The sequence below is a fragment of the Conger conger genome, chromosome 5, assembly GCF_963514075.1.
Source record: "Conger conger chromosome 5, fConCon1.1, whole genome shotgun sequence".
Taxonomy (NCBI): Eukaryota; Metazoa; Chordata; class Actinopteri; order Anguilliformes; family Congridae; genus Conger; species Conger conger.
In genome coordinates, this window is record NC_083764.1 from 43,599,914 (window position 1) to 43,626,700 (window position 26,787).

General features: G+C 46.0%; 1 protein-coding gene across 4 annotated transcripts; it reads left to right on the top strand.

Annotated features, from left to right (window-relative positions):
- The first annotated feature begins 905 nt into the window (after nucleotides 1-905).
- Nucleotides 906-25,705, top strand: LOC133129292 (period circadian protein homolog 2-like). Of its 4 annotated transcripts, none has more exons than XM_061243261.1 (24): nucleotides 906-1,074; nucleotides 6,117-6,629; nucleotides 9,014-9,112; nucleotides 9,446-9,603; nucleotides 10,156-10,277; nucleotides 10,734-10,935; nucleotides 12,100-12,151; nucleotides 12,666-12,808; nucleotides 13,173-13,251; nucleotides 13,553-13,659; nucleotides 13,754-13,907; nucleotides 14,056-14,164; nucleotides 14,346-14,480; nucleotides 14,617-14,722; nucleotides 15,261-15,414; nucleotides 15,786-15,913; nucleotides 16,388-16,585; nucleotides 17,016-17,258; nucleotides 17,455-18,311; nucleotides 19,193-19,375; nucleotides 20,553-20,730; nucleotides 21,180-21,372; nucleotides 23,015-23,165; nucleotides 23,488-25,705. In XM_061243261.1, exons 2-24 carry the CDS (start codon nucleotides 6,220-6,222, stop codon nucleotides 23,605-23,607), a joined length of 4,281 nt encoding a protein of 1,426 aa, XP_061099245.1. In that variant the 5' UTR covers nucleotides 906-1,074; nucleotides 6,117-6,219; the 3' UTR covers nucleotides 23,608-25,705. The 4 variants fall into 4 exon arrangements, with proteins under 4 accessions (XP_061099245.1, XP_061099247.1, XP_061099248.1 ...); XM_061243263.1 differs by having other exon boundaries at nucleotides 15,264-15,414; XM_061243262.1 differs by lacking the exon at nucleotides 906-1,074 and adding an exon at nucleotides 3,144-3,603.
- Nucleotides 25,706-26,787: the final 1,082 nt, after the last annotated feature.

Consider the following 26,787-nt stretch of genomic DNA (forward strand, 5'->3'; position numbering starts at 1 on the left):
CGTTGCATTCATTGGACTGTGGGCTATTCAGACAGTCTGCTGTTACACAACAGTCGGGTGTGCACTTCTGCTAGACTGGTGCTACACATTGGTCTTGTGATTGTTACATAGCCAACATGTCACCTTGCATCAGAATGTAACGGGACACAAGCTATTTAATGTAAAGCTACTATTAGCCAATCAGGAGGGTTTGAATTAAAATACTTTTGCGTTAGTTAAGTCAAGTTAAATTAACTTGGTAATGTAGCTGAAGTAGGCTATACAGTTTACGAATCAAAGCAAAACAAGATGCATAACAGCTATAGCCCATAATCGTCAATAGGTTGCTGCATGCTATATACATACAAATCAGATACCAACACAACATGTACATACACCGTAGATATGGCAGTCTATTCAACATCCTTATTGTAGCCTACCTATGCGTGAATCCACACTTCTGACTGACTGAAGTGTAGCCTAGGTTCCGAGTGACTTTCTCACAGTCTTATATATTATATCATTCGTGTGTGTCAAATTGCACTGTAGCTATGAACAGGATAATCTGTCCACACTGACGTTCCACACCATTGTATAACTGTTTAGATAACACTTGGGTATCATTCAAACTCGCAGAACCAACCGCTTTCCTCCCTTGCCTTCGTTTTCATTATACACGGTTTTCCCTACTACTGATTTGTCCACACCTCTTGTGTAGCTTCAGCTTCATGGGTTTCCACGTGAGATGTATGACATCCTTATATAAAGAGACTGGCGGCCTTGTAGGCCAATGGGAGCTGCCTGATGTTGTTTTCGTATTTTTCCCATGGAAACTCAACGCGCATGGCCAATGACATTAGAACAGGGGAGGGAGTAGGGGAGGAGTCAGTATTGAGGTCATGCTCGGCGCTTGGATCGAGGGCAGCAGCAGTGAGAGAGGTTGTCTTCTTGAGTGTGGTGCAGTGTGTCAATCCCTACACCGAATAGTTTTCTGTAACGAATAGAGGAATACATTTAGCTGACATTCCGGACCGGGAAAATTACGGACTCTTTCTGACACACAGAGAACAACCAAGAAGGGATCTAATTGTTCAGGTTTGGTTTATTTCTTTATTATTATTTGCTTGATAACATGATGGATTTGTAAAGCAGTGATGGGTTCACTAATTGAAAAAAAAATAGTTTGTTATGCCTGTTGGTCTTCCGATAAAATAACGAGTACCTGTATTTTCAAAGTTGTTGTGCTTCTTAAATGATATAACTACCATTTTCTGTTTTTGAATGAACACGACGCGTACACACATAAGAAAGAGTTTTAAAGAATGGGTTGCATAACTATGTGTTCGGGTCACACTGCCGGTCGGTCAGTGGAGTACAGTAGCCCTATCCATATTCACATTATGACATTTTTGCGGTGCGAGTTTGCGATTACTGGACTGTGGACGGAAAAGGCAATTAGTGACCCCCCGTGTTTTATATAATGAAAGCATGCAACATATATTCAGTCGATAGATTGCTAGCAAGTCATTATTAATGAGCAGGCGATTCATGGCGATAGCACTAAAAGCTGCAATAGAGCTAATTTGGGGCTCTCGGAAAAGTTCAGAAAATGTACCCGACTATTTTGCTAAACATGTTGCACGAAACATTGACCAAAGCCACATCTTGTTAAATGTTTAAGATTACCAGTAAGTATTTTGATACTCTAGCTATGAAGCACCACATTTTACTAGCAGCTAGGTACATCGACCAATTTGTGTTTGCATTATTACTGTATTATTATAGAGTTAATTGATCTATTGTTTCTGTACTTATTATGTACTTTGTTTCTGTACGCTGTATGTAGCTGTGCGCCGAAACTCCGGCGGTCTCATTTCCATATGCGCTTGCGTTGCTTGCGCTCATGTAAGCAGTTTGCGTACGTAACCAGCTTTAGCCTGTTTGAAGTAGGTCGAGAGCCACTGGTTCAAACCAGCTTGCCTTTTTGTGCTCTCAGTCGTGCAAGGCGAACAGACTGATTGCTTGACTGGCAGTTCATGTTTTATTCTTGTCAAAGAAAATCGAATAACCTATGACGTTTTCCTTTTTAGGCTTGGAAAGTTATTCGCCTGGACACGGCAAATATATTGAGAATTTGAATTTAAAAACCTTAATTTGGTCAGTTGCTCTGCAGAAAAATCTCAATTATAATGGTTATCAAATTATAGGCAACAGTTTGCCATATATTTTGGGGGATGCTATACTGTAAATCATTAATGTATGCATTGTGTGGCTTCAGAAGTCCTAGTCCTAGACAGAAGAAACCTGACCATCAGCAGTTTCTTTTTCCCGCTAATGCCTTTGGAAGTTTGGAAGCGTTATATAAGGTCCCAATGTTTATGTTTTGGACGTCGTTAGTGAAACTATGGCATGACAGTGCCACCCTGGGCACGACATCAGCCGACTTGGAACTGGCAAGAGACCGATGTCATCTTAGTAATTGTCAATACAGTACAGTGCAGTAAATGATCGGGTGATGGCAATTAAGCCATTTCTCACAGAAAACTATGCATATCCGTTTATGTTGTGGCTGTTTTGGTAGGTAAGGAATCTGACCTTGACGTCACTATGATGGTGATCTAGAGTCTGACTGAAGACTAACAGTTGTGTGAGTCATAGCATCGCCTACCCATTTCTACCAACTTGTGTTTTGGATTAGTGCTTAACCCAAGTGTTCTTGAGACAGTTGCAACAGCCTTAGCTGGAGTTTAAATGGAGTTGAAGTTTAAACCACGTTTCAGGTCTGCGAGGTTAGGGGTAACTTGCCGTAGGTTTCTTAAATGTTTTTTGAAGAAATTGCACATGCAACATAAAAAATTATTTGCATATGAATGTATATATGGCTGAATGATTGAAAGTGCATTAGATAGAAGATTTGCAACAGAAGGTTGAAGAAGAACCTTAATGTGAAATATCGTATTTTCATGAAGCTTTCCTATCCCTCAAGTAGATGACTCATATGGAAATATGAACATTTGAATAAAAATATAATAACAACAACAACAAAAATTAAGCTGACCTATCAGACAATCTGTCCGCATGCAATAAAATGCAATATGATATATATTTTTTTGGTCCTCTCCCTAATGGGTAGAATGTTTTGTGTGACTGGAAAAAGCTGTTCTGTCTGCTGGCTGCCTGGGGCTGCTTTCTCTGGTATGAGAATTCAGCATACCTCATTGGAGAGTGGTGAAGTATGACGCAAATGGCCTGCTGCCACAGACGCGGGATTAATTTTGTATTCTGGTGCAGTGAGAGAGAGAGAGACAGTAGGAAATAGAGATGCCAGGCACATCGCCCACTGCTTCACAGAAGGGGAACGGAAGAGCGTTTTTAAGTCCTTGCAGCTTGCCGTTTCCATGCCCTGGTTTTGCTTTAGAGGTTAGCAAATGGAGTGTCGATTGCGACTGGGCTTTCCGGGGGAGCACCATTTATCTAGGTCTTTCAATTTGTTTACCTCTTTGTCCTGTTTTGTTGACTGCACTGAGCACCACAACCCAACTCTGACCCCGGTTACACCAGTCCTGTCTGCCTCCCATCTGCCAGCCTGCCTGTTTGTGGAAAGGCAGACAAACATATCACTGAGTAAGTTCTGTGTTGGTTGATAGATTGATGTGCAACATCTCAGTAGAGGTGCCGGCAGGTTATTCTTGGAGAAGTGCTAAGACTGTAGTTCTCAATTCCTAACTGTCCAATACCGTTGATGGAGGTTGAATTGAGTTGAACATGCCAGGGGCTTCTGTCATATTGGCACAGTCATTAATGGTCATTGTCTTGTTTTCCCAAGACTGGAAACATGACATTTGTTTGAATAGGTTTCCATGAGAGACCCCTGGCAGCCAGTCAAAGTTATGCAAGAACTTTGTTGTATTTGTTGTCGTTTGTCATGTCCTAATCAAGCTCTGTTACTTCAATCATTAGGCTATACAATGCAAAGAAAGTACTTGTGTCTTGTTTTCCTACTTTGCAGCCCATGTGTTGTTTTGTGGTAGCATGGCCGGGAGCATGGATTCATGGGCTGACTCAGTCATTCAGTGTCGAGGTTAAACGGATGCCGCTTATCCACTCAGAAAAGAGCGGGGACTTGGCTGGCTCACGTTCAGGTTCCCGCTGACTTTCCGACATCTTTCTTGTAATTGAGGCTTATACCAGCTCAAGCCTATTTACAAACCAGCTGAGGGTGAAGTTGGCATGCTTCATTTCAGCCTTATTATGTTTACTGAATCTGTCAATGACAGTTGACCATCGATAAATGCATTTATGGCAAAACATAGCACTAAAAGCACTAAATAAATAGGCTACTATTGGTCAAGTGCAGTACTAAAGACTGGAGAAAAATGGTTTTGTGAGTTGCAGGTATTTTAATGTAACATTATTGCACAGGATTTGATGGGATCAGTAAGCACTTTCATTCCATTTATTGACTTTGCAATGCCAATGACGTCATCAGCCAGCGAGCTGACAAGCTGATGTAGCCTAATCGGTGAACTATGAAGATAATACAAGGAATATCCATAAAGTTCAGAGTTTTGGCTTAAGTGTCGTTAGCAGCATCCAGGTAAGCCTGGATAGGACTATTCTAACACAAAAAGCAGAACAATTCTGATTTAAAATTGTATACGCTAGACATTGACTTGAATTGTTCTTCATGGTCCGATCACATGGATGAAGGTTAAGCGTACCCAGTACCATGCTGTTGTAGTAACTGGTGTGGGTCTGGAACAAACTCATCCAGACGACATTCAAACCGCAAAAGGCAAGTTAAGCATCATAATCCTTTTACAAAAAAATCTATCCCAATGTTCTATAGATTACAAGATTACCCAGGTACATAATGCTGAAGACATGGGATAGACGAGAATGAATCAAATGTGGACTACATTAGGAGCTGGATATTTGATGTCCTAGGTCCATTACTGTTAAATACGTGCTCAGCAGCCTCTCTCCCCTCGTGCGACATCCTCCCGCTGCCAGAGCCAATTAGCTGCTTTGCCCACTGCAGGGGCTCCTCTCCTTTCTGTCTCTCTGTGCTCGTTAAAGCCATCGTTCGGACAGAGTGGCACATCACCTGGTCTTTTCAGCCTTTTTACACGCTCGTTAAAACCTCGTTAAGAGGGCGGCGCATCACCGAGTCATTTGAGCCTGTCAGTGCTCGTTAAGCACTCGTTGAGGCCGCGTGGCGCGTCGCATGGACATCGTATAGCCTGCTTCCCGCGTGGACGGACACATGGCGTTTTGATGACGTTAAATCGCAACAGAAAAGCCCTCGCTTTCATGTAGAGCGGGGCTGGGCAATTGCGCTCCTGGACGGCCAGTGTGTATGCAAACGGTTCATATAGGGACACAAGAACAGCCTCTTCTGTGTTAGTCATGAAATGTAGCTTAAATGTCAGTGGACGTAAATGTTGCGGCTAATTACATCATTAAGGCCAGAAGTTGGCATCAACTTACATCAATATTACTGAATATGCAGTGTATACTGGACATTTTGGAAATGATGGCAATTTAGGCCTGTATGTTGTCTTTGATGCTGAGTTTCACTTGAGATGGTTTCCCCGGTGATTGTGAGATTTGCCACTTATGCGGTTTGTGTGTCGACCATGAGAAAGGAGGGCGAAAAGAGTGGGAATCAGATCGTCCCATGTGTCCGGGGCAGGTGTAGAGGAGGGGGGAGAACCACGGACGAGACAAGAGACCAGACAGCAGACGGGGGCTCGTCTGAGGCCCCCCGTTGAAGGCTGTCTGCTCCCCTGTCACTGCTAGTATTGACCGTGGACTTCAGAGGGTCAGCAGGACTCACGATCCCCCCCATCTCCTCTGATTCCCCCTTTACACCAGGGGCTCGATTTCAGCCGTCTGTCTAAAATGACCTTTGTGTGTCGGAAAAAACGGCGAACGTTGTTGGCAGCGGATGGTTTTTGAAATGCCAAATCACTGAAGCTCAGTTTGGCCCCCTTTTCTCTACCCAAAATGACTACAATTGCTACGTGATGATTAAGGGGGTGATGCTAGAACTCCCGCCTCCATTTGCAAGGGAGGAATGTGAGTCAGCAGCACCGCACCACGCTCATGGCTCTCTCTACACTTCCTTTCTGCAGGAACGTTCCGGAAGGGCGATTACCCAACGGCACGCTCCCCGTAGGAAGATGGGGTGATCCTCTCCCGATTCCACACAAACCAACTTATCGTTCCACGGCATCCATGTCTGACGACTCCGACTCCAAGCCCTACCTGTTCTCGGCCCTGGAGGGTCGGGAGGAAGGGGCGGTGGCCTGCGGCCCCATGGCCCAGCTGCACAGGTTGAGCGGGTACGGGGAGGGCCGCGGGCGGGGCGGGGCAGAGCTGGGCCTGGCCTCGGAGGGCAGCGACAGCAGCAGCCAGGACCCCGGCCCCTCCACCCACGCAGACCGCAAGCGCGCCCGCTCGCTGCACGAGGAAGACGTGGAGATGAAGAGCAGCGGGTCCAGCGGCAGCGGGACCGAGTCCCACGGCAACGAGTCCCACGGCAACCAGTCCCGCGGCAACCAGTCCCACGGCAACTCTTCGCTGGGCAGCTCCAACAGCACCAGCAAGGATTCTGCCCTCCTGGAGTCATCCGGGAGCAACAAGAGGTCAGTTTGATTGCATCATGGGGCGCGGCTCGTCGTGTCATCAGTTGTTTTGAAAATACTAGTTTTATGAGGATATGCGATGGCTATGCCATAATAACCCATAACAACACAGTCCTGGAATCACACTCCCTCTCTCCCCTTAAGTCCCCACTCTGATTACGTCAGTGGGAAGCTGGGCGCATGTAACATAGCTTTACTATTATCGAGAGCCACAAAAATGTATATATACTGTATGTTATAGAACTCATCCTCTGTGAGTTTGTTCCACACTCGCTGAGGGAAAAAAAGAAGACGACCGAGCACATTGTAAATTGTGCTTTAACCATTCGTCTTTTGATGAATATAATGGAGAAAAACATTCTAGGAGAACAATCTGATAAAGGTCTAATACAATCTGAAAATAACTGCTCACAATACTGCTTTGACCCAGTTAAATGCAGATATCAGTGTACGGTGCAAGTTGCTGACCCGACTTGTTTTTTTTCACTTGTACTTTTGGCTTCAAGCTGAGGACAAAATGTTCTGCCAAGTAACTTCCCCTGCGGGCTTGGCAGGGGGAGTGTGCGAAGACAGATGTTTGCGTAGCTACCCCGTTCATTTTCAATGGTAGAGGGCGGGGACGGTTTCTCTAACAACATAGCTTTGAGACTATGTGTGCGTCTAAGTTTTGCTTTTGGCTGCCTGCCAAACCGCAGAATGTTCCCTAGTTTTATGGGCGGAGCCTGGCAGCAGGAATCACAGTGTTGTGAAGTCACTCCCGCCTTTTCTTTTATTTTCATCGAGCGCTGTCCTCAGTTAACCTGAAGCCTGTATGCGAGTCTGATACACAGCGGTTCTGTAATGCTCCGGTGTGCCTGCATAAATAAACACTGCGTTTGTTCAGCTTTTGGGGAAAAAGCAGGTGCTGGAGAGGCCAAGCGCACGCCAGTCATAAAAAAATCTCAGGGTCCCACATTACATTCATGACATTTTGCAGACGCTCTGGATAAGAGCGTACAGGAGACAATCCTGCCCTGGCTTAAGGGGCCAACGGCTGTGCGGACCTTATTGTGGCTACACCGTGGATCGAACCACCGACCTTGCGGGTCCCAGTCATTTATCACCACGCTACATACCGAATACACGAGCGTCCTCCCTGCGTTGAATCTCGATTTTTGGTGCATAATTGCCTGTGGTGTCACCCATGGAGAGAAGATTTGCGGTTGTCTAGCTACTCTCTTCGCATCGAGGGGCGGTCGATCAGACAGCTGCAGTTTGCCCCCCACCACTTCCACACAAAATGCCCTCTTCTAGCACAGAGACTGCACAGCTCAGCTGGTGGACCTTCAAAGTGCAGGGATTTCTAAATTGAGAGAATGGAAAAGATTGTCGGTAATTTTCCCCTCCAAATGAAATAATGACGGCTGTCGGGTAATGCGGAAAAACAACGTGCTTCAAACGAATCCACTGCTAGCTATTTTGTGTCTCCGTCTGCGACGTCTCGGCCTCTCGTTAGCTTGTTCCTGATTCTCAGCTCCAAGGACAGTAGCCTTTTCTCGGTAGTGCTAGAACCGCTCTGGCTGGTTTTAGTTTGGGTCACGGGTGGTTTTAGATCGTGTTATACTGCATTACATTTGTTTAGCAGATGCTCTTGGAAGGGAGAAGCGAGCGTGCTGCCATCTCTAAACACCGCACTCTGACGAACATACTACGAAATAAGCAAATGTCATCTGATCGGGGAGGGCGTCAGTACAAAAGAGATGTGTATATGTAATATCGGTTTCAGTAAGTGAAATTAACCCACTTGTGGCAGCCTAATACCAGTGCCCGAGATTTAGGTTATAACGAACTTAGCTTTATATAATTAGACTGCTATTTCTGCTTGCAGAGCTATTGTGAAAGTGCTTTCTATAATAAACCCATCTTAGTGCTATCTATGTCCTTGAATGTACCAAACAAGGTATCAGCTGCAGTTGTTTTTAGCCTCCTTGTGTATTAAGGACCTAATCTGGGAGGCTAAAGCTCCTTCCCAGACATGCTGCTCTACATTGAGCTTTGCAGGGCTTAGAGAAAGTCCCATGAGCTCACCTGTTATAGTCCTGCTGTCCAGGTGGCTGTTTAATTAGGGTTGGGAAACTGGATGGCCAATTGAATGCACAGGTTTTCGTTCCCAGGCTTACCCATTAGCTGTATTGGCAAATTAGCTGTTCACTTATTGATTGGATCACAGTAAAACGTTTTGTTTAGGGATACAATAACTTTGGCTGTCATTCATGCACTTATGAATCAAAGAATGGCCTCAATGGCCTGAGAGGGGTGCAGGGCTTGTGCTGACAGTAATGCGCATCCTGTGACCTGTGTGTCCGTCTGTCTCCCTCTGTCTCTATGTCTGTCCGTTACCTCAGCTCAAATTCCAACAGCCCCTCCCCACCCAGCAGTTCCAATGCGTTCAGTCTCCTGAGTGCCAGCTCTGAACTGGACAACCCCTCCACCAGCGGCTGCAGGTAAATAAGAGTTTACTGTTCCGTCTGTGTGTTTGGGTGTGTTAGTGAGAGTGTGTTAGTGATAGGAGAGTTGGGTTTCACAAATTGTGTCGCTCAGACCCGCAATGTCCATTGCTGAATTGAAAAGGCATTGCTTCCTAGAGAAAATGAATAGCTGGCTAAAGTCAGCGAGTGTCTGGTACCAAGTAGCAGCCCCGCCTATTTTGAAATCCCAGTCTGCCATCACTAGCACGTGCGTATGCGCGTGTCCTTCGGTCCCGTGTGTGTGTGTTAGTGTGTGTGTGAGGTTGCACGCCCGTAACACGCCCCGTGTGTTCCCGTGCCGATCTGCAGCAGTGAGGAGTCTGCCAAGGCGAAGACTCAGAAGGAGCTGCTGAAGACGCTGAAGGAGCTGAAGCTCCACCTCCCGTCGGAGAAGAGGGCCAAGGGGAACAAGTCGGGTACACTCAATGCCCTGAAGTACGCCCTGCGCTGCGTCAAGCAGGTGGAAGGTGAGCCTCCGCCTGGGATTCTGGGTAAAGCGAGGTCGCAAACAAACTCAGGGAACACAGTGTCCCCGAACAACCAATTCCGGACCTAATGAAACAACATTAATCTTAACTGAGCGCTAACGGGGGCTCCTGGTTTAAATTAGACCAGGGGCAAAGAGCAGGCGCTCATTAGATCTCAAATCGATCTGTGCTATGTGGGTGACTGCTTGTCAGGATGAAGTTGTTAAGGGGGTTTGGTGAAACCATTTCTTTCTGGATGGAAGCAATAAGAATACACTTTATTCTGTTTACTTCCATTAAGTGGTGATGACTGTGAGCCCTGTAATAACATCAGGTGCTATAAAGGAACATTGTAATTTCACTGTAATTTGGTTATGACAATTCACATCATTCATTAAGGATTACAGTAATTGTTAATGAATGATTTAAATTGTCATAAGGTAATGCACCCGACCCTATATTATCAGTAATGGCTGTATAAACTGTTTAAAATGTAGAGTAGTAATGTAATTGTGTGATGTTATTACAGTGTGTTTTGCCTCTTTGTTGCAGCCAATGAGGAGTACTACCAGCTGCTTATGATAAATGACAGTCAGCCATCAGGCCTTGACGTGTCCTCTTATACCATCGAGGAGATCGATAGCATCACTTCTGAGTACACCCTTAAAAACACGGTGAGTGAGAGACACCACGCTCTCAAAAACATTACGAGAGTTTGCTCGTCCGTAGGGCAAACACTAGAGATCAATAAGTGATTGCACTTGAAATGGCTTGTTCCATTCAGAAGCTTGTACATGCACCCCCTAAGTGATGCTCCTGAAGTGTAAGTGTGGGTGAGTCAGCGGTGGAAATTTACACCCCCAGAAACAATAATTGTACCTGAAAAAATTGAAGTGAAAAAGGAAGAGAGATTGACACCCACATTGAAAGAGATCACTATGCTACATAACGGCTCAAAACACAATGCAATGCAGCAATACTGTTTTTGCCGTACTACTTGAATTATTTTTTTTCCTGTGGTGTACTGTTACAGTCATGGGAAGGAATATTGAATCATTACTGAATTGTGTGTGTATGTGTGCGTGTTTGCGTGTGTGTGTACTCTTCCTTTTTCCGTGCGTGATCCCTAGGATATCTTCGCGGTGGCGGTCTCCCTGATCACGGGTAAGATCGTGTACATCTCGGACCAGGCCTCTTACATCCTCAACTGCAAGCAGAGCGTCTTCAAGAACGCCAAGTTTGTGGAGTTCCTGACCCCGCAGGACGTCAGCGTGTTCTACAGCTTCACCACGCCGTACCGCCTTCCCTCCTGGAGCATGTGCACTGGAGCGGGTACGCTAACGTCCGCTAACGCCCACGTGCTAACGTCCGCTAACGCCCGCGCGCTAACGTCCACTAACGGCCGCCAGCTACGCGCGGGTCAGTCAGTGTAGCCAGTCAAGCAACCCAGCTCCCCAAGGCCCATTTGTCCACTACTTTTTTTTTGGTCCAGTCTTTGTGCTTAAATTTTCATTAGGCCTTTTGTTTACTCTGTTTACCATTTCTTGGTTAAATAATTCATTGCAGTTTAACATTGCACACGTGCCCCATGCCAGTTCCCAACTACTGACTGGACCAGTCGAACAGGGGCACCTCTTTGAAACCAAAGCCATCCACATGCACACACCCACTTGCCATGCTAGAAACAGAACCCTTGTGTTCTGTTTGCTTATTAGCACCTGTGAAATTGTTAGCTTGGGTCAAATATACTGAGGGCATTGCTTTATGTAATGGCATACAAATTCTGTTTATGCGTAATGTGGATATTTATTGTTTTGAACTGACTTTCTCAATTATCTTTATCTTATTATATGCAAAGAAGCCATACAGGCAAAATACATAAAGCAAATCATGATGATGAACAACAAATAGAAACTGAAAACTAGAAACAAATATTACACTGGTTTAGTCCCTGTTTTTCGAGTACATATCTCAAAAGTGTTTTAATTGGAGTTGTAAAAGAGAAAATTGGAGCCAAACTGAACAAGGGATAACAACTCTGATGTGGATGAAACGGCAAGATAGGTTATCTGTCTCATTGTACCTTCTTTTAACAATACAAATTGTTGTTTGTTGGGTTTATATTACGCGTAATGACATTAATTGGACCACCGTGCCATTTTTCTATTACTGAGAATGACTCTGACGCACAGTGTTGTTTGTCTCTCCAGATAAGAGTGTCTGCCAAATTATTGTAATGTAATGTAATACATTATCAGAGAGCGATTTTCAGCAACAGCATCCCATTGGAACAGGAAAATCAGGAGAAAGGGCAAAAGCTTATAAATGACGCTGGGCTTTTTGCATAATTTTGGGAAACTTTGCACGATTGTGACGTGTGTCGGGAAATTTAATCAACCTTTCCGCTGACCCAGCCGTGGCGTTGTCTATTTATTGAATGTTGCCATACGGCTGTCACTGAATATGTACGTCCTGACCTGCCCGTTCCTTTTACAGAGTCCTCTCCGTCTGACTGCATGCAAGAGAAGTCCTTCTTCTGTCGCATCAGGTGCGTACGCAGTCTAAATCCGTCCCCCCCCCGTCCGGGGTGCCATCTGCTCCAGATGTTTTCATTTATTTTCCGGTTTCCGTTTTGCATCACTGTGGAAAGATTCGTTTAGTTGCGTTTTCCTCGGAGACACTGCTGTTGCCTTGGAGACAGGACTGCTGGGCAGGCTCGCCATCTAGTGTACAGTCCTGTCACTGCAGTTCTAGTATGTGGAAGAGAAAGAAGTTACCTGAACCAGAAAAATTTGTAAAAAATACTGAATAAAAGGCTCTCGTCAAGATGTTTAGCGCAATTAGCATAGCTATTTAGCTCTCAGTGTTGCAGCATCTTGTTTTTGAAAGTGTCCAGGTGTTTAAACTTGCGTACTGTGTGCCGGTGGGGCAGTCATGTGACCACCAAAAAGCACACCTAGCCACTCGCACAAAGTAAAGACGAACAGACAGACTCTATCACCCTGCCTCGGACCGAGCCTTGTCAGGAACAGTAGGGTAACCATGCTGCTGTCTCTCTGCAGCGGGGGCAAGGAGAGGGGGGGAAACCTGCAGTACTACCCCTTCCGCATGACGCCGTACCGCATGAAGGTGCAGGACACGGAGCACGCTGAGGACCAGTTCTGCTGCCTGCTGCTGGCAGAAAGAGTGCACTCTGGCTACGAAGGTAAATATGTGGCACGTTTACTTAGTACTTACTTACTTGGGCGGCCTGTAGCGTAGTGGTTAAGGCACATGACTGGGACATGCAAGGTCGGTGCTTCAATCCCAGGTGTGGCCACAATAAGATCCGCGCAGCCGTTGGGCCCTTGAGCAAGGATTAACCCTGCATTGCTCTAGGGGAGGATTGTGTCCTGCTTAGTCTAATCAACTGTAAGTCGCTTTGGATAAAAGTGTCAGCCAAATGACGTAATGTGCTTGCAAGGTTCTTTTAGACAAGGGTGCACAGGAAATTAGCAATGAACGCAGTGTACATGTTTTGTACAATTACACAAATGCAATTACAGTTTTTTTGTCTGCTTCCTGTGCAGCTCCCAGAATCCCCACGGACAAGCGGATATTCACCACCACGCACACCCCCGGCTGCATCTTCCAGGATGTAGATGAGAGGTGAGCCTCCTGCTAATCCCTGCTTACTCACTGCTCCATTTTCATGTTTCCGTAGCGTTTTTAAGGTTGTCTCAGTATGTCCAAATGTTGAAAAGGATTAAATTAATCATGCTCTGACTTGATCCTAACTCTCTTACCCAAATGTAATGGTTCATTTTAATTTCGTCATAAGCTGTTTTGCGTCACTCGATAAAGTAATATTAATCTCTCTGTCTGTCTCTCTTTGTCATACTCTCTCGCTCTCCCTCTCTCTCTACCCCTCTCTCTCTCCCTCTCTTATCTCCCTGTCTCTCTCTCTCAGGGCTATCCCTTTGCTGGGTTTCCTGCCACAGGACCTAATCGGCACCGCAGTCTTGCTGCATCTGCACCCCAGCGATCGACCAATCATGTTGGCCATCCACCGGAAGAGTGAGTTCACCCTCACGTCGCATAATTCCGCATGGTGTTTCAGTTTCAGCTCGCCCAATCATTGACCCCGCTGTGTTTTCTCCTCCAATGACAGTCCTGCAGTACGCCGGCCAGCCTTTCGACCACTCATCCATCCGCTTCTGCGCCCGCAACGGGGAGTACGTCACCATCGACACCAGCTGGTCCAGCTTCGTCAACCCCTGGAGCCGCAAGGTGTCCTTCATCATCGGGAGACACAAAGTCCGCATGTGAGCCAAGCCTCCTGCTCCCTGTCCTTGGGCCTCCTCTCTCCTCCTCTCTCCTCCTCTCTCTCCTCCTCTCTCCCCCTCTCTCATCTCCTCTCGCTCCCTCTCTCTCCTCTCATCGCGTGTTCTTCCTGTGGTCGTGTCTCCACAGGGGCCCTGTTAATGAAGACGTGTTCGCGGCTCCTCCCTCAATAGAAGGAAAGGCCATGGACTCGGACATCCAGGAGATAACCGAGCAGATACACCGACTGCTGCTGCAGGTCAGTACACTCACACACACACACAAATAAACACACACACACACACACACTCCCACACACACAAACACACACGCACACACACACACACACACACACACACACACACACACCTGTACAGACAAACCCACACATTCCACCTCTGACCTCTGACTAACCGCGCCCTCTCATCCTCACACTAAAGCCCGTGCACAACAACGGGTCCAGTTGCTACGGCAGCATGGGCAGTAACGAGCACCTGATGAGTGTGGCCTCGTCCAGCGACAGCAACGGAGGCCGGCCCCGGCTGGAGGAGGAGGAGTCTCGCAAAGCCAAGCCAGTGAGTGACAGGCCCCTCTATGTCCTTAAACACAACATACCTGTCTTCTATTGGAGCGTATACCTGCGGGATTCTTTTAGTGGTGTTGTGAAGCTCATCCAGGTCTCATTATCTGTCTGTCTGTCTGTCCATCCAGCGCACGTTTCAGGAGATCTGCAAAGGTGTCCACATGCAGAAGAACCAGGACCAGCAGGGGGCAGCAGCCTTCGCCCCCAAAACCGAACCCAAGAGGGTGTCTGGCAGTAAGTGCAATACCTCTCCTCTGTCTCGTTCACAAAGCAAGCTTGGATTTACTGCTGCTTGAGTTTTTGGGGTTAGGGTAGGTTATGGGTGGACATTTGTTTTGTTTCAGCAACAAAGACTAGATACAGAGCCATCAAGGATGGTCTTCTCTGGTGTGTAGGATCTGAGCTAGCAGAACAGGTTATGAATTTGGGAGTCAATATCATGAGGGACAGTTAAAGTTAAAGATTAAAACAAGGGCTGATGATGTTATATGTTTGTCTTCCATATTGTGTATGTGTGTGATGTATTGAGGCTGATATATTTGTATTGCATAGTGTATGTGTGTGATGTGTATTGAGGCTGATATATTTGTATTGCATAGTGTATGTGTGTGATGTGTATTGAGGCTGATATATTTGTATTGCATAGTGTATGTGTGTGATGTGTTGAGGCTGATATATTTGTACTGCATAGTGTATGTGTGTGTGATGTATTGAGGCTGATATATTTGTACTGCGTAGTGTGGTTTTAGGTCTGACCATGTCCTTCCTCCAGCAGAGTCTCAGCAGAAGAGCCCTGCCGTGAGGCCCAAGGACTCGGCCGTGCATCTGAGCGGGAAGGAGAACGTGGCCAGCATGGAGGAGCTGACCTACAAAGACCAGACTGTTTACTCCTACCAGCAGATCAGCTGCCTGGACAGTGTCATCAGGTCAGTGGCTGCCATGGAAACCAGGGCCGCTAACACATGGGCATGCCTAATAATACAAGGCCAGCCCTCAAACACTGCCGCACTGTGTTCCTCAGTCAGTTACATTGATGTTTGCCTTTGGGAGAGCAGATTAGATGGTAGTTGAATGTGATCGCACGTCAGCGCCCCCTGGTGGGCGAACGCAAAGTCGGCATATGCACAATCCCAATGTGGCTCAAACATTACATTAATGGCATTTGCCAGATGCTTTTATCCAGAGCGATGTACAGTTGATCAGACTAAGCAGGAGACAATCCTCCCCTGGAGCAATGCAGGGTTAAGGGCCTTGCTCAAGGGCCCAGCTCAAGTGTCTTTGACTCTGCCTTCTCTAGGTACCTGGAGAGCTGCAGTGTCCCCATCACCGTGAAGAGGAAGTGTCAGTCTTCCTCCAACACGGCGTCCACCAACTCCGACGAAGACAAGCAGAGCGCCGCCGATAACGCCATGCAGGTGTCCGAAGGTACGCCTTCCCCCCCCGCTCGTCCCCATGCTGGTATCCCCTAACTCTAGCTGGTCCTAAAATCCTAATGGTCCCCTACTATTTATGACCTCTAAATCAACTTAATCCCAGATTCCTGTGCACTCCTAGCACACGTCCTGCAAAACCACATTTGACCTTTATGACCAGCATTCTCTAACACAGATTTATCAATAACAAATTCAACCACATATTTTGCAATGTTTTTTTCTTTATTATTATTATTATGATTATTATTATTATTATTATTTATTTTATTTTATATGCCAGATACGGTAGTTCTTTATGCTAAATTGTTTTTTTATTATTATTTTGAAATGAGTACATTTCTATGAAGTGACTTTTCCAGAAGATTTAAAACAAGAAAGAAAGAAAGAAAGAAAGGTTCCGCCTAGCACAGTTACACTTGGGACTCTCGAACTGACGGCACGTCGTCTGCCTCTCTGCATCCTTTAGAACCGGCACTTTTAGAGGCTCAGCCTGGGCTCCCTCCCATGAAGGTTCACAAAGAGCCTGCGGGGGCAGCAGTGGGCTCCTCCCTCGCGCCCCTGGCCCTGCCCAGCAAAGCAGAGAGTGTGATGTCCATCACTAGTCAGTGCAGCTACAGCAGTACCATTGTCCACGTGGGAGACAAGAAACCTCAGCCCGAATCTGGTATACACACAAGCCACCATTTTCTTTGTCCTTGCTTCTTTCTGGGGTCTTTTGAGAGGATTTCTGTGTGTGTGAGAGAGTGTGTGTGTGCATGTGCATGTGCATGTGTGTGTCAGTGCAGTTCAGTGCATGTGAATCTGACTGAGTGTGCGTATGCATATGAGTGTGTGCATGTGTGCGTATGTACATGTGCATGTATTTCAGTGTGTCTGTGTGCGTCTGTACATGTGCATGTATTTCAGTGTGTCTGTGTGCGTCTGTACATGTGCATGTATTTCAGTGTGTCTGTGTGCGTCTGTACATGTGCATGTATTTCAGTGTGTCTGTGTGCGTCTATACATGTGCATGTATTTCAGTGTGCGTGACCGTGTGCACGCGTGTTTATGAGTGCATGTTTTGTTAACACCGCGTGGTCCTTGTTTACCTGCAGAGATAATCGAAGATGTGAGTGGAGCAGGAGAGGTGGGGGAGGGGCCGGCGCTGGCCCCGCCCAGCAGCACCATGTCTCTGCCCACCCAGGAGAGGGAGGCCTATAAGAAGCTGGGCCTGACCAAGCACGTGCTGGCCACGCACACGCAGAAGGAGGAGCAGGTCTTCCTCTCCCGCTTCCGGGAGCTGCGGGGCATACTCTCCCTTCAGGCCGACCGGCACAGAGCTCAGCCTCCCGCAGACGGTATGTACCGCCCTCCAACTTCAAACTGTAGATAGGTTTGGGAAGATATTACAAGATATAATGTGTGGGGGTGGTCCCTGAATCTAGCACACACACAAAGCACACTTGCAAGCAGAAGCATGAGCACAAGTAGCCAGGGACAGGTTAGCCGCTCTCTTTCTCTGAGTGTGACACTCTTGTTTCCTCCCCCCCACAGCACAAGCCCCCGCTGAAGGGCAGAAACAAGGCAAGGGGGCTGGCCGGCCAGAGTCTGCCCACAGGAGGGGCGGGCGCGGCAAGAAGACCAAGTCCAAGCGCGTCAGGAAGCACGAGTCTTCAGACAGCACCGCCTCCCACGGGCAGCAGCCCCGGCGCCCTCCCCGGCAGGGCCTCAACCAGACCTCCTGGTCGCTCTCGGAAACCTCCCAGCCCCAGACACTCCCCATGGCCTACCCCGCGGCCTACCCCATGCAGATGTACCCCGGGGCGGGTCCGGAGACCTCCCGAGTCCACCCCTCCGTGCCGGGCTACGGGAACGCCCAAGGTCCCTGCCTGCCCATGCAGCCGACGCCTTATTCGGCACCGCTGGTCACGCCCATGGTGGCTTTGGTGCTGCCCAATTATATGTTCCCCCAGATGGGGAGCGGCCCACACCAGCCCTTCTACCCGGAGCAGAACTCCTTCCCGCCCCAAACCGCCTTCAACGGGCCCGCCTCCTTCTCAGCCACGCCCGTGTTCCCCGTCCAGCCACAGTTCGCCTCTCAGAATCCCTTTCCCGCCCAGCCCTTCCCCTACGGCATGCCCGCCCAAACGCCCAAGAGCTTCGCCCCGGAGCCCCGGGAGGGGGCCTCCCGCTCGTCCACGCCCCAGTCGCTAGGCGCCCGCGACCAGGCCTCGCCCCCCCTCTTCCAGTCCCGCTGCAGCTCGCCCCTCAACCTGCTCCAGCTGGAAGAGACGCCCCGCTCCGCCGAGAAGCAGGACGGCTCGTCGCCCCCCGGAGGCCCCCAGGGGAACGTCATGATGGAGACGAGCGTGGCAGCCTGCCCTCGGAAATCCAGCAAGGAGATGCAGCAGGTGAGAGCTAGCTCAGACCCTCACATCTCCCCCTATGCTTGATCTTTACCCTGTGAGCCTGTCTCCGTGCACCAGCCAACAGCCTGTCCAGCTAATATGCACCTTTCCCATGGTGCCGTGACACAGCAGTAAAGTGTTAGCGCTGCTACAAGGTGGCAGCAGTGTTTGAAAGAATTACAGGGTTCTATCTGCTCCTACGATCAGGTCGAATGCAGAGGACAAAATAACCCACGCGGTTCGCTACAAGTATATCTGGCATTTCTACAGTTTTGAGATATCGAGTTTTAACATCAGCTTACTGGTTTTATCGCTTCGAGCTTCGTAAAAAATGGAATTACACCCAGATTCTACTTTTATTGAGACCACACTCCTGTGACAGCGCACACACGTGTAAAGAACAAGACATTTCGCCGAGAATGAGCTTTTATGTGCATAAAATGACAAGAAACGGCTTCGACAAAAATGTAACCTGGAACCCTGTAATTCTCCCGTCCCGATGTGTCAGCTGGAGTTGTGTCACTCCCACCTGGCAGGAAACAGGAGATCAGTGGACCCTAAAACAGGGCATACATTGTGTACATTGTTGACTGTTAGTGTTCATCATCCCTCAATTATCAAGCTTTAACCAGGTTTAACATGTAAGCCTGGACAAATATGTCCAATGGTTTCACTAGCTGGCAGCTATTGTGTTTTTCTTAGCCAGAGGAGAATCCCCATAACTCCGGCCAGAGAAGACTTTATGCTCACATGAACGATGCGAGCAAAACCAGGCAAAGAGGAAGACCTGGTTGATTTATGTTGCCAAAGATTGTGCGGTAGAAAGAAAAAAAAAAAAAAAAAAAAAGGCTGATTTTAATCAATGTGTATCTTACACCTTTTAGCGTTCACTCCATCTGTCTGGGCTAGCACAGACGTCTGGAGGGACTGGCTATGTCCCTGGTCCAACAGGACCCGCTTTTCCAAAGCCCACTTGCAGTTTCGATGTGCTTTTACCATGGTTACAGTCACAAGAGGGTCTTGCTTGGAATAAAGTGTGCTGTAGACACGTTTGTGGCAGTAACGAGGTAGGCCAACACTGCGACAAAACCCACCTCTCCCAAAGTAAATAGAGGCATAAGATTGCATTCCTTTTTTTTTCTTCAGTTTGAAATTAGTATTGCAAATATTTCTTTGCACTGAATTTCTGTTTTTATTTTGCTGTTTTTGTAGTGTATCTGCATGTTGACCAATGAGACACACATTCTGTTACTGTATGTGTGCGTGTGTGTGCGTGTGTGTGTGTGTGTGTGTGTGTCTGCCTGTGTATGAGTGTGAATTCCTGCACAGGATTTGGCTGACCTTTTGCTTTGAGCCTCCTCCAGCTGTTAAGGATCCTCCCCTGTTGCCAGCTTCATTAGTTTGGTTTATCCTGCTTACAAATAAAACTTCAAACTGTGTAATATGGTCGAGCTAAGAGTTGCGTTCATATCATGGAAGGATGGTGTTGATATGATTATCTTTGTACGGGGAGTTTCTCTGATGATTGATCGAGAATACATCAGCCTTTCATCCCTGCACACTTTTATGTCTGTCCTTCTGTGTTATTTATGGCAATGCTATAGCATATATGGGTTTCAAGTGCTTTTTAATACAAGGCAGATTCAAACTGTTGGTGGCTATCATTAGCCAATGTCACGGCCGTCATTGACTCGGGATGAGTTTTGGCAGTATACAGCCTTTTTTTTTGAATGAAATCTTACTGGCTCCTTTTCAAACTGCACGTCTAAGCAATTTGTGAATCTGTCCGTCTTTCAAGTGTGAAAGAAATGTTTGTATGTAATGAGAGCAACATACAAATGGGAGCAACGTACTCTTCTTCTTTTAATAGAAAGCTCACACCTGTGCACATGGCGGCACTAATGGCGTCTATTCAGACCCATTTGTGCTGCACCTGATATACAGGTAGTAGGCTGATACACAGGGGCTCTAATGCTATACGCCGGGCTGATGAGCGGCCATTTTGAGAATAAAATGGCAGCATGGTGCTGTGCTTAGTGTAACTACATACCATGTTAATTTGAGCCTCGTCTCAATCAAAGAGACGTGGAGGAAGGGAAAGGAGACGAAGAGTACATCCGGGGAGGGTGAGGAGATTTGAAAGAAGTGATTGGCAGCTCAAAAAAAGGAAGCAATAAGGTGAAAAGTAGAAAGTGCAAGTGAAGTTGTCAGTGGTGTGACCTCTCGGTGACCTCTATTTTTCAGGCGGGTTCCCACAGCGACGGCCATCACAGCGACGCAAACTCCACCCTGAGCGATCTGATGGACATCCTGCTCCAGGAGGACTCTCGATCCGGAACGGGGTCGGCCACCTCCGGATCTCTAGGCTCCGGGTCCAACGGCTGTGGCACCTTCGCCAGCGGCACCTCAGGCAGTGGCACAGGTGTGTTTGAAGGGCACTATGAGATACAAATACTGTCCAAAATGGGCTCACGTTGTCCCATATCCGCACTGTCCAAAACGGTCTCCCATTGTCCCATATCCACACTGCCCAAAATGGGCTCCTATATCCACCCTTTCCAAAATTGACTTGTCTAATGACCGTGTCCAATTGCTCGTAAATTCTTTCTAACTCTTGCTAATTCTTGCTAACTAATACTAAAGAGTATATGCAGAGAAAGGGAAGCAAAAGAATAACATCAAGTGGTTTACATAAGAATCCAAAGAGAACTTTCCACTATAAAGGAGGAGGTCCCCCAAAATCCAACACTGAGCAAACTTAATGAATTTTCTAACAAAAACATAGTTACCGGTGGCTTGTTTATTTGTTCCCAATGTAAACCGAGGATTCTTGTTTAAAAAACATGCCCCTTTTCTGACCTATGTCCTCAGGGAGTAGCCATGTCAGCAACAACAGCAGCAAGTACTTTGGCAGCATCGACTCGTCCCAGAACAGCCACAAGGCCCAGGTCCCAGAGCAGGAGGGGCAGCAGCCTTTCGTCAAGTGCGTCCTGCAGGACCCGCTCTGGCTCCTCATGGCCGACGCGGACGAGTCCGTCATGATGACCTACCAGCTGCCCTCACGGTGAGTGGCAGGAGACCAGCGGTGCCCCTCGTGTCTGCCTGAGATGTATACCCATCGACCCCCCATCTAGCCGCCTGAACATGACTCTAATATATGCACTTTTTCCTTTCTTTTTTTAAGAAGTCTAGACAACAACCAAAAACTTGTCTTCTTTGTTTTTACTTAACCTTTTGCTTTCTTGGTATTAAACTAATTATATTGACACAAGGCAGAGATGGGTTTAGGACGACGAAGTAAGAGTCCATCTTAGAATTAGTTCCCTAGAATGAAGCAATTCTGATCACCCCTTTTCTTTACAAAAGCTTGAAAATGACATACCCAAAATAAAATGGCTGCTATTCTTGAAACATTCTCAATAGGCATAATCCTAGTCTTCTGAAATGTAACCCTTTGGGTTTTGTTTTCCAAGGGTCTTAATTACTCTTAAGTATTACTGAATCGGGGTGTCTCGGTGGCGCAGCCTGTAGAGCACTGACTGCATGCTCATTGCGAGCCGCGAAGTTGGCGGTTCGAATCCAACTGTCCGACATTTGTCGCATGTCTTCCCCTCTCTCTCGCTCCCATTCTTCCTGTCTCTCTATACTATATACTGTCCAATAAAGCTGAAAAAGGCCTAAAAAAAAAAAAGTATTACTGAATCAAAGTTAGAGAAGCTCAAACACAATGGAAGTGGAAGATTCTTTTCTCACTGAAAAGATTTAGTTTTTGAGTGTATGCAGATTATTGTAGCGGTGCCTGGCGCACTTAGAAACACAATGGAGCCACAGCCTAAACACTGGACCAATTCCCTTTCAAATTTGATCACATCACATGAGCTATGTCTAGGCAGTTTTCCAAAATGGACGTGTGATGTGTAACATACTGTATTTAGCTTACTAAAGTATATAACACTTTCTATCCTGGAAAAAAGGTGTTTCCACTTCCCCGCCTGTCACCCTCCCCCTACCTCTCACTCTCTTTGTGGTCTCTTCAGATAGCAACAGGATTGTATAAATAAGTACAATAATCACAATAATAACATCTTGTATACTAATATATTCATTGAGGTCCATTGATTGACGTCTTTGTCAAATGCCCACCCCCCATCAACAAATCAAACACATTCCGCAATTTCACATGCTATTTATTATTCAAAAGCAGGCTTTCTCCTTATTTTTAAGTATACTGAATAATAATACAATATGTTGAGAATGTATTTAGATGATCATGCCCTCTATTGTGGAGCCAACGGTGTTTTCACTGTCTTCCTCAGAAATATTTACTCGAGAATACTCAAGAGGCTAGAGAGACAAGAGTTTCCTTGGAAGTCCTCTATTTAGATGTAGGCATCGCAAATTTGTTGTAAAACTTCAACCTTTTTGGCCAAAAAATGTCAAGAACAATTTTTGCTGAAGCGTAAAAAGTCTCAGTGGGTGTATTTCCTTATGCAGGCAAAAAAGTGGGTTATACAGATAGAATCATGAAAGCACAATGATCTCAGTGGATATTGGATTTAAGAGACGCATTAGTTGGTTTCTGCAGTGGCAGTCTACATCCAGCAGGGGGCTCTCATGCTCCAAGTGTTGTGCCAGAGAGTGGTTTAGAGAGAAGAGCTATTTGAGAGGTTCTTCGTGTAAATCTGTGTTTGCGATTGGCCCCGCAGGGAGGTGCAGAAGGTGCTGAAGGAGGACCGGGAGAGGCTGCACAGGATGCAGAAGAGCCAGCCCTGCTTCAACGAGCAGCAGAAGAAGGAGCTGGCCGAGGTGCACCCCTGGATGAAGAAAGGAGGTCTGCCTCAAGCCATCAATGTCAAGGTGAGTTCTCTCTCCGAGGGCCACAAAATATCCCTGGGTTTTCTGGCCCTGGGCCAACTTTGCTATCATGGAAGTACGGCCAAAGTGTACATTGCTCTTATGATAGCTTGCGGTATGGTTTTGCACATAGTCCTGCCTGTAGCCTGCTGGCACCTGGTTTTTCCCATTGTGTTGTTAAAATCGTTTTGAGGCTAACAGAACTCAAAGCCAGTGGCGGTGTTCAGACTTGGGAATGATTTTTTGGCACAGGTGAAAATGAGAAGTGTTATGTGGCCCTTAATGACCCGTGTGTGTGTGTGTGTGTGTGTGTGTGTGTCTCCAGGCATGTGCGTGCTGTGAGGACGTCTCCTCAGCTCTGATAGAGGAGGAGCCGCTGGATTTGGAAATGGGGGAGACTGCTGAAGAGGCCGAAAAAGCCAGCGAGGAAACCCAGCAGACCTAACCCTGCCACGACCCAGCCGCTGATTAACACTGCCCCCTGCAGGACGAGAGACTCAAGCACAGGCCAGAGCGCTTCAGCTCCCTGTGCACACCAAGAGAGGGGTGTACTCACGGACTCTCAGCGCCAGCACACAGGCAACCGGGTCTGCCCGTGGGCGCTATGGACACAGCGCGAGAACTGCTACGCCGTGGCCCCCAACTACAGCTACCTGTGCGGAAGACTGTCGCTTGGGACAACACCAGTGTCCGTGGTCAAACTTTTGATGTTGATGATTATTTATTTTTTATAAAAAAACTAAAATGGTCACTTCAAAAAATATGAAAACGGTTTGTCTGTCACAGAGCAAAGTTTGAATTGTCCGTCATGGAAGGACGATGGTGCTGACCCCTGCTTTCGCTGCAGCCAGAAGCAGCCGTCGTTACTGCGCCCAGACTATCGTGGAGGCGTGTGACGTGACAATCGATTTTTGTCTCCACTCGCATCCTTTTACGCACACTCGCATCCGTTTGTTGGATGTCAGGTTTTTTAGTTTTTTTTTTCAATATCCTGTCAGGTTTGAATTTGGTCAAAGCAGGTCTTTAAACGTACGTTACTGTGTCGTTTGTCCCCCCTCGGATTATTCTCTTTTTTATGTATTTTATATGTTTTGTGGAAAAATACTACAAAATATTTTTTATAATTAAAGAAAAACGAGAAGGAAAAGAAATGACCGTAAAACTCACGTGAATTAGTGGGGGAGATGATCAGTTTCCTCTAACTTCATTAACCTTGGGATATATACATATATATATATATATATTGTGTAGATTTTACTTATTTATGAACTGAAAGCACTTTGTCGCCAATTATTTGAGAGTAAGGTTTAATTCTCAATGGCTTCAAAAACATATTTTTGTATACGTAACTACATAACTGTATAAAAGCATTGTGCTCAAACTGAGGGGTGCAGGGAAAGATGTGTTGTAAACTAAATAGACCAAGATAATTTACACTGCTGAATTGTCTGATACTGTGTGTAATATATTTTAAGGTTTTTGGACAGTGACAACACAATATTTGTTGTTTTGGTTCTACTCCAGCACATTGGATTTGAAATGAAACGATGAATATGAGGTTAAAGTGCAAGCTGTCAGCTTTAATAAGGCTACTTGCATCCATGTGCATTGATCCATACATGAATCACAGCCCTTTATTATACAGACCCCCCCCCCCACATTAACATAATCTTAAATATAGTTGCCATGTCTAGTACTTAAATGCAGCAGCAACATTCTCCAAATGCAAATCACACACCTAGAATCAACTTTTGTTCATTTTCTTGTGCATGAACTAATGCTGCAAAAACACATGGAACAGCTGAGGCTCCAGTTCTCCAATTACCTTTGCTCCCAGAAAATGTGGGGACTATGTATGAAAATGGTTGCAAGTCCTACATGGTTCACCTGATTTGGATGTAAATACCTACGACTTATAGCTAAGAGTCTGTATTCATTGCTTCATTTCACTTCCAAAACAAAAATGGTATCACTTTCTAAATACTTATGGACTACACTGCAAATATAGCCAGTGTTTTGTGGGACCTGTTAACCTGTCAACTGACAATCAGCTCTTGTGACAGTGGGGCAATAACTGGCACTGAGTCAATTAAAGAATATATGTATTTGTAATACAGTACACTGAACAATAAGGCTGTGTTTGTGAACCATACCTGTGTGCTGTATACTCACAGTTTAGAGTACTGTTCTCACATTCCGCGATGGAACATATTTTTCCTCAGAGGAGTAGCGTAATTGTGTTTCCTGTTGACAAATTTTTACAGCTATGAGTCCCTTTCTGTGTGCACGCTGTAAGGCGGGTGTGACAATGTTATTTGTATAAAGGTCTTGATTGAAGCAAATTGCAAAACTTTATCTCCTAAAAGGAAAACATACTAGTGACTGAATGTAAAGTTCCAAACTGTTGCATATATGTTTTTGTCTTTGTGTTATTGTATGGTCAGACATGGGAGTGGGTGAAAAATTATTTTCCATTTTTGGGGAAATGAATGCCTTCCTGTGCTGTGAATGTATTCATAAATTATATTGTAATGACATTTTAATTAATCTGTGTCTTTACTCATTTAATAATACGCTGTTCCCTGGCTGCATAAATCCAAGTGAGCTTTTGGGATTGTTCACTGAATACTGAATGTGGGTTTGAGGTTACTTAACGAATAGCTATTCGTCGTTTGGAAACAGAAATGTGCGATTTTGAGGCGACTGTTTTCACTCTTTAAAATAGTTAAATCATGGGAATTGCTATAATGTCATCCGGATGTCATACGGAAGGAAGTTATATTACGGGAAGTCAGTTGTTCACATGAACAGTCATTCAGTTCCTTGCGGTGTAACGTCACTTCCACTAGGCTGTTGTAAAGGGAACAGGTGATAGTATTTGTAGATACGTTTTACTGTCCTTTTATAGGTTTCACAGATGTTTTTGTTTACTTACTATACGCAATACGAGTTGACATACGACGACGTTGCTAGCTACATTTTGAGCTGTTTAAAGGTAATGGAAGCGTCATACCTTTATTGCTCAGTACGATTTTACCTAAAGCTGTCTACACTGTTCGCCATGTCCTCCAACCTTAATAATAATATTTGTGCAAGTGATGAAACGATTAGTACGTTGCATTGATAAAAATGCTTTGGGAGGTCCACGTAGGTTGTAGAATGTCAATGCGTGACCGTAGGCTACATTGTTTGTGGTTGGCTGATAGGTTCAATTAATGTATACAATCAAATGAAGCAGGAGACTTTAAAATAGACAATCTGCGGAGAAATAATCAAAGTCTTTATTATCTGTGGTTGTAATCAAAATAGGCTGCAGGCTAGTTTGAAGTGATTATGCTTGAGACTTCTACACGCATTCACTTTTAAGAACGTTGACAATAATATTATAATATCACTTATCTTATATAATAGGCCGCAAGAGGTTATTTTGTATTTTATAGTATGGCCTATGTTAAATAATGGATTGCAAACTAGATTTTCCCTGCATTATAAGCGACAGCCCGGAGGCTCTCCCTTGTCAAGCTGCCGCTTGAGAACGAATCCCCTGAGTATACACTTTGTGGACCATCTGCCGACAGCAGACCCAAAACAATGTACATTGAAAATTGCATTGTGATACTTAAAG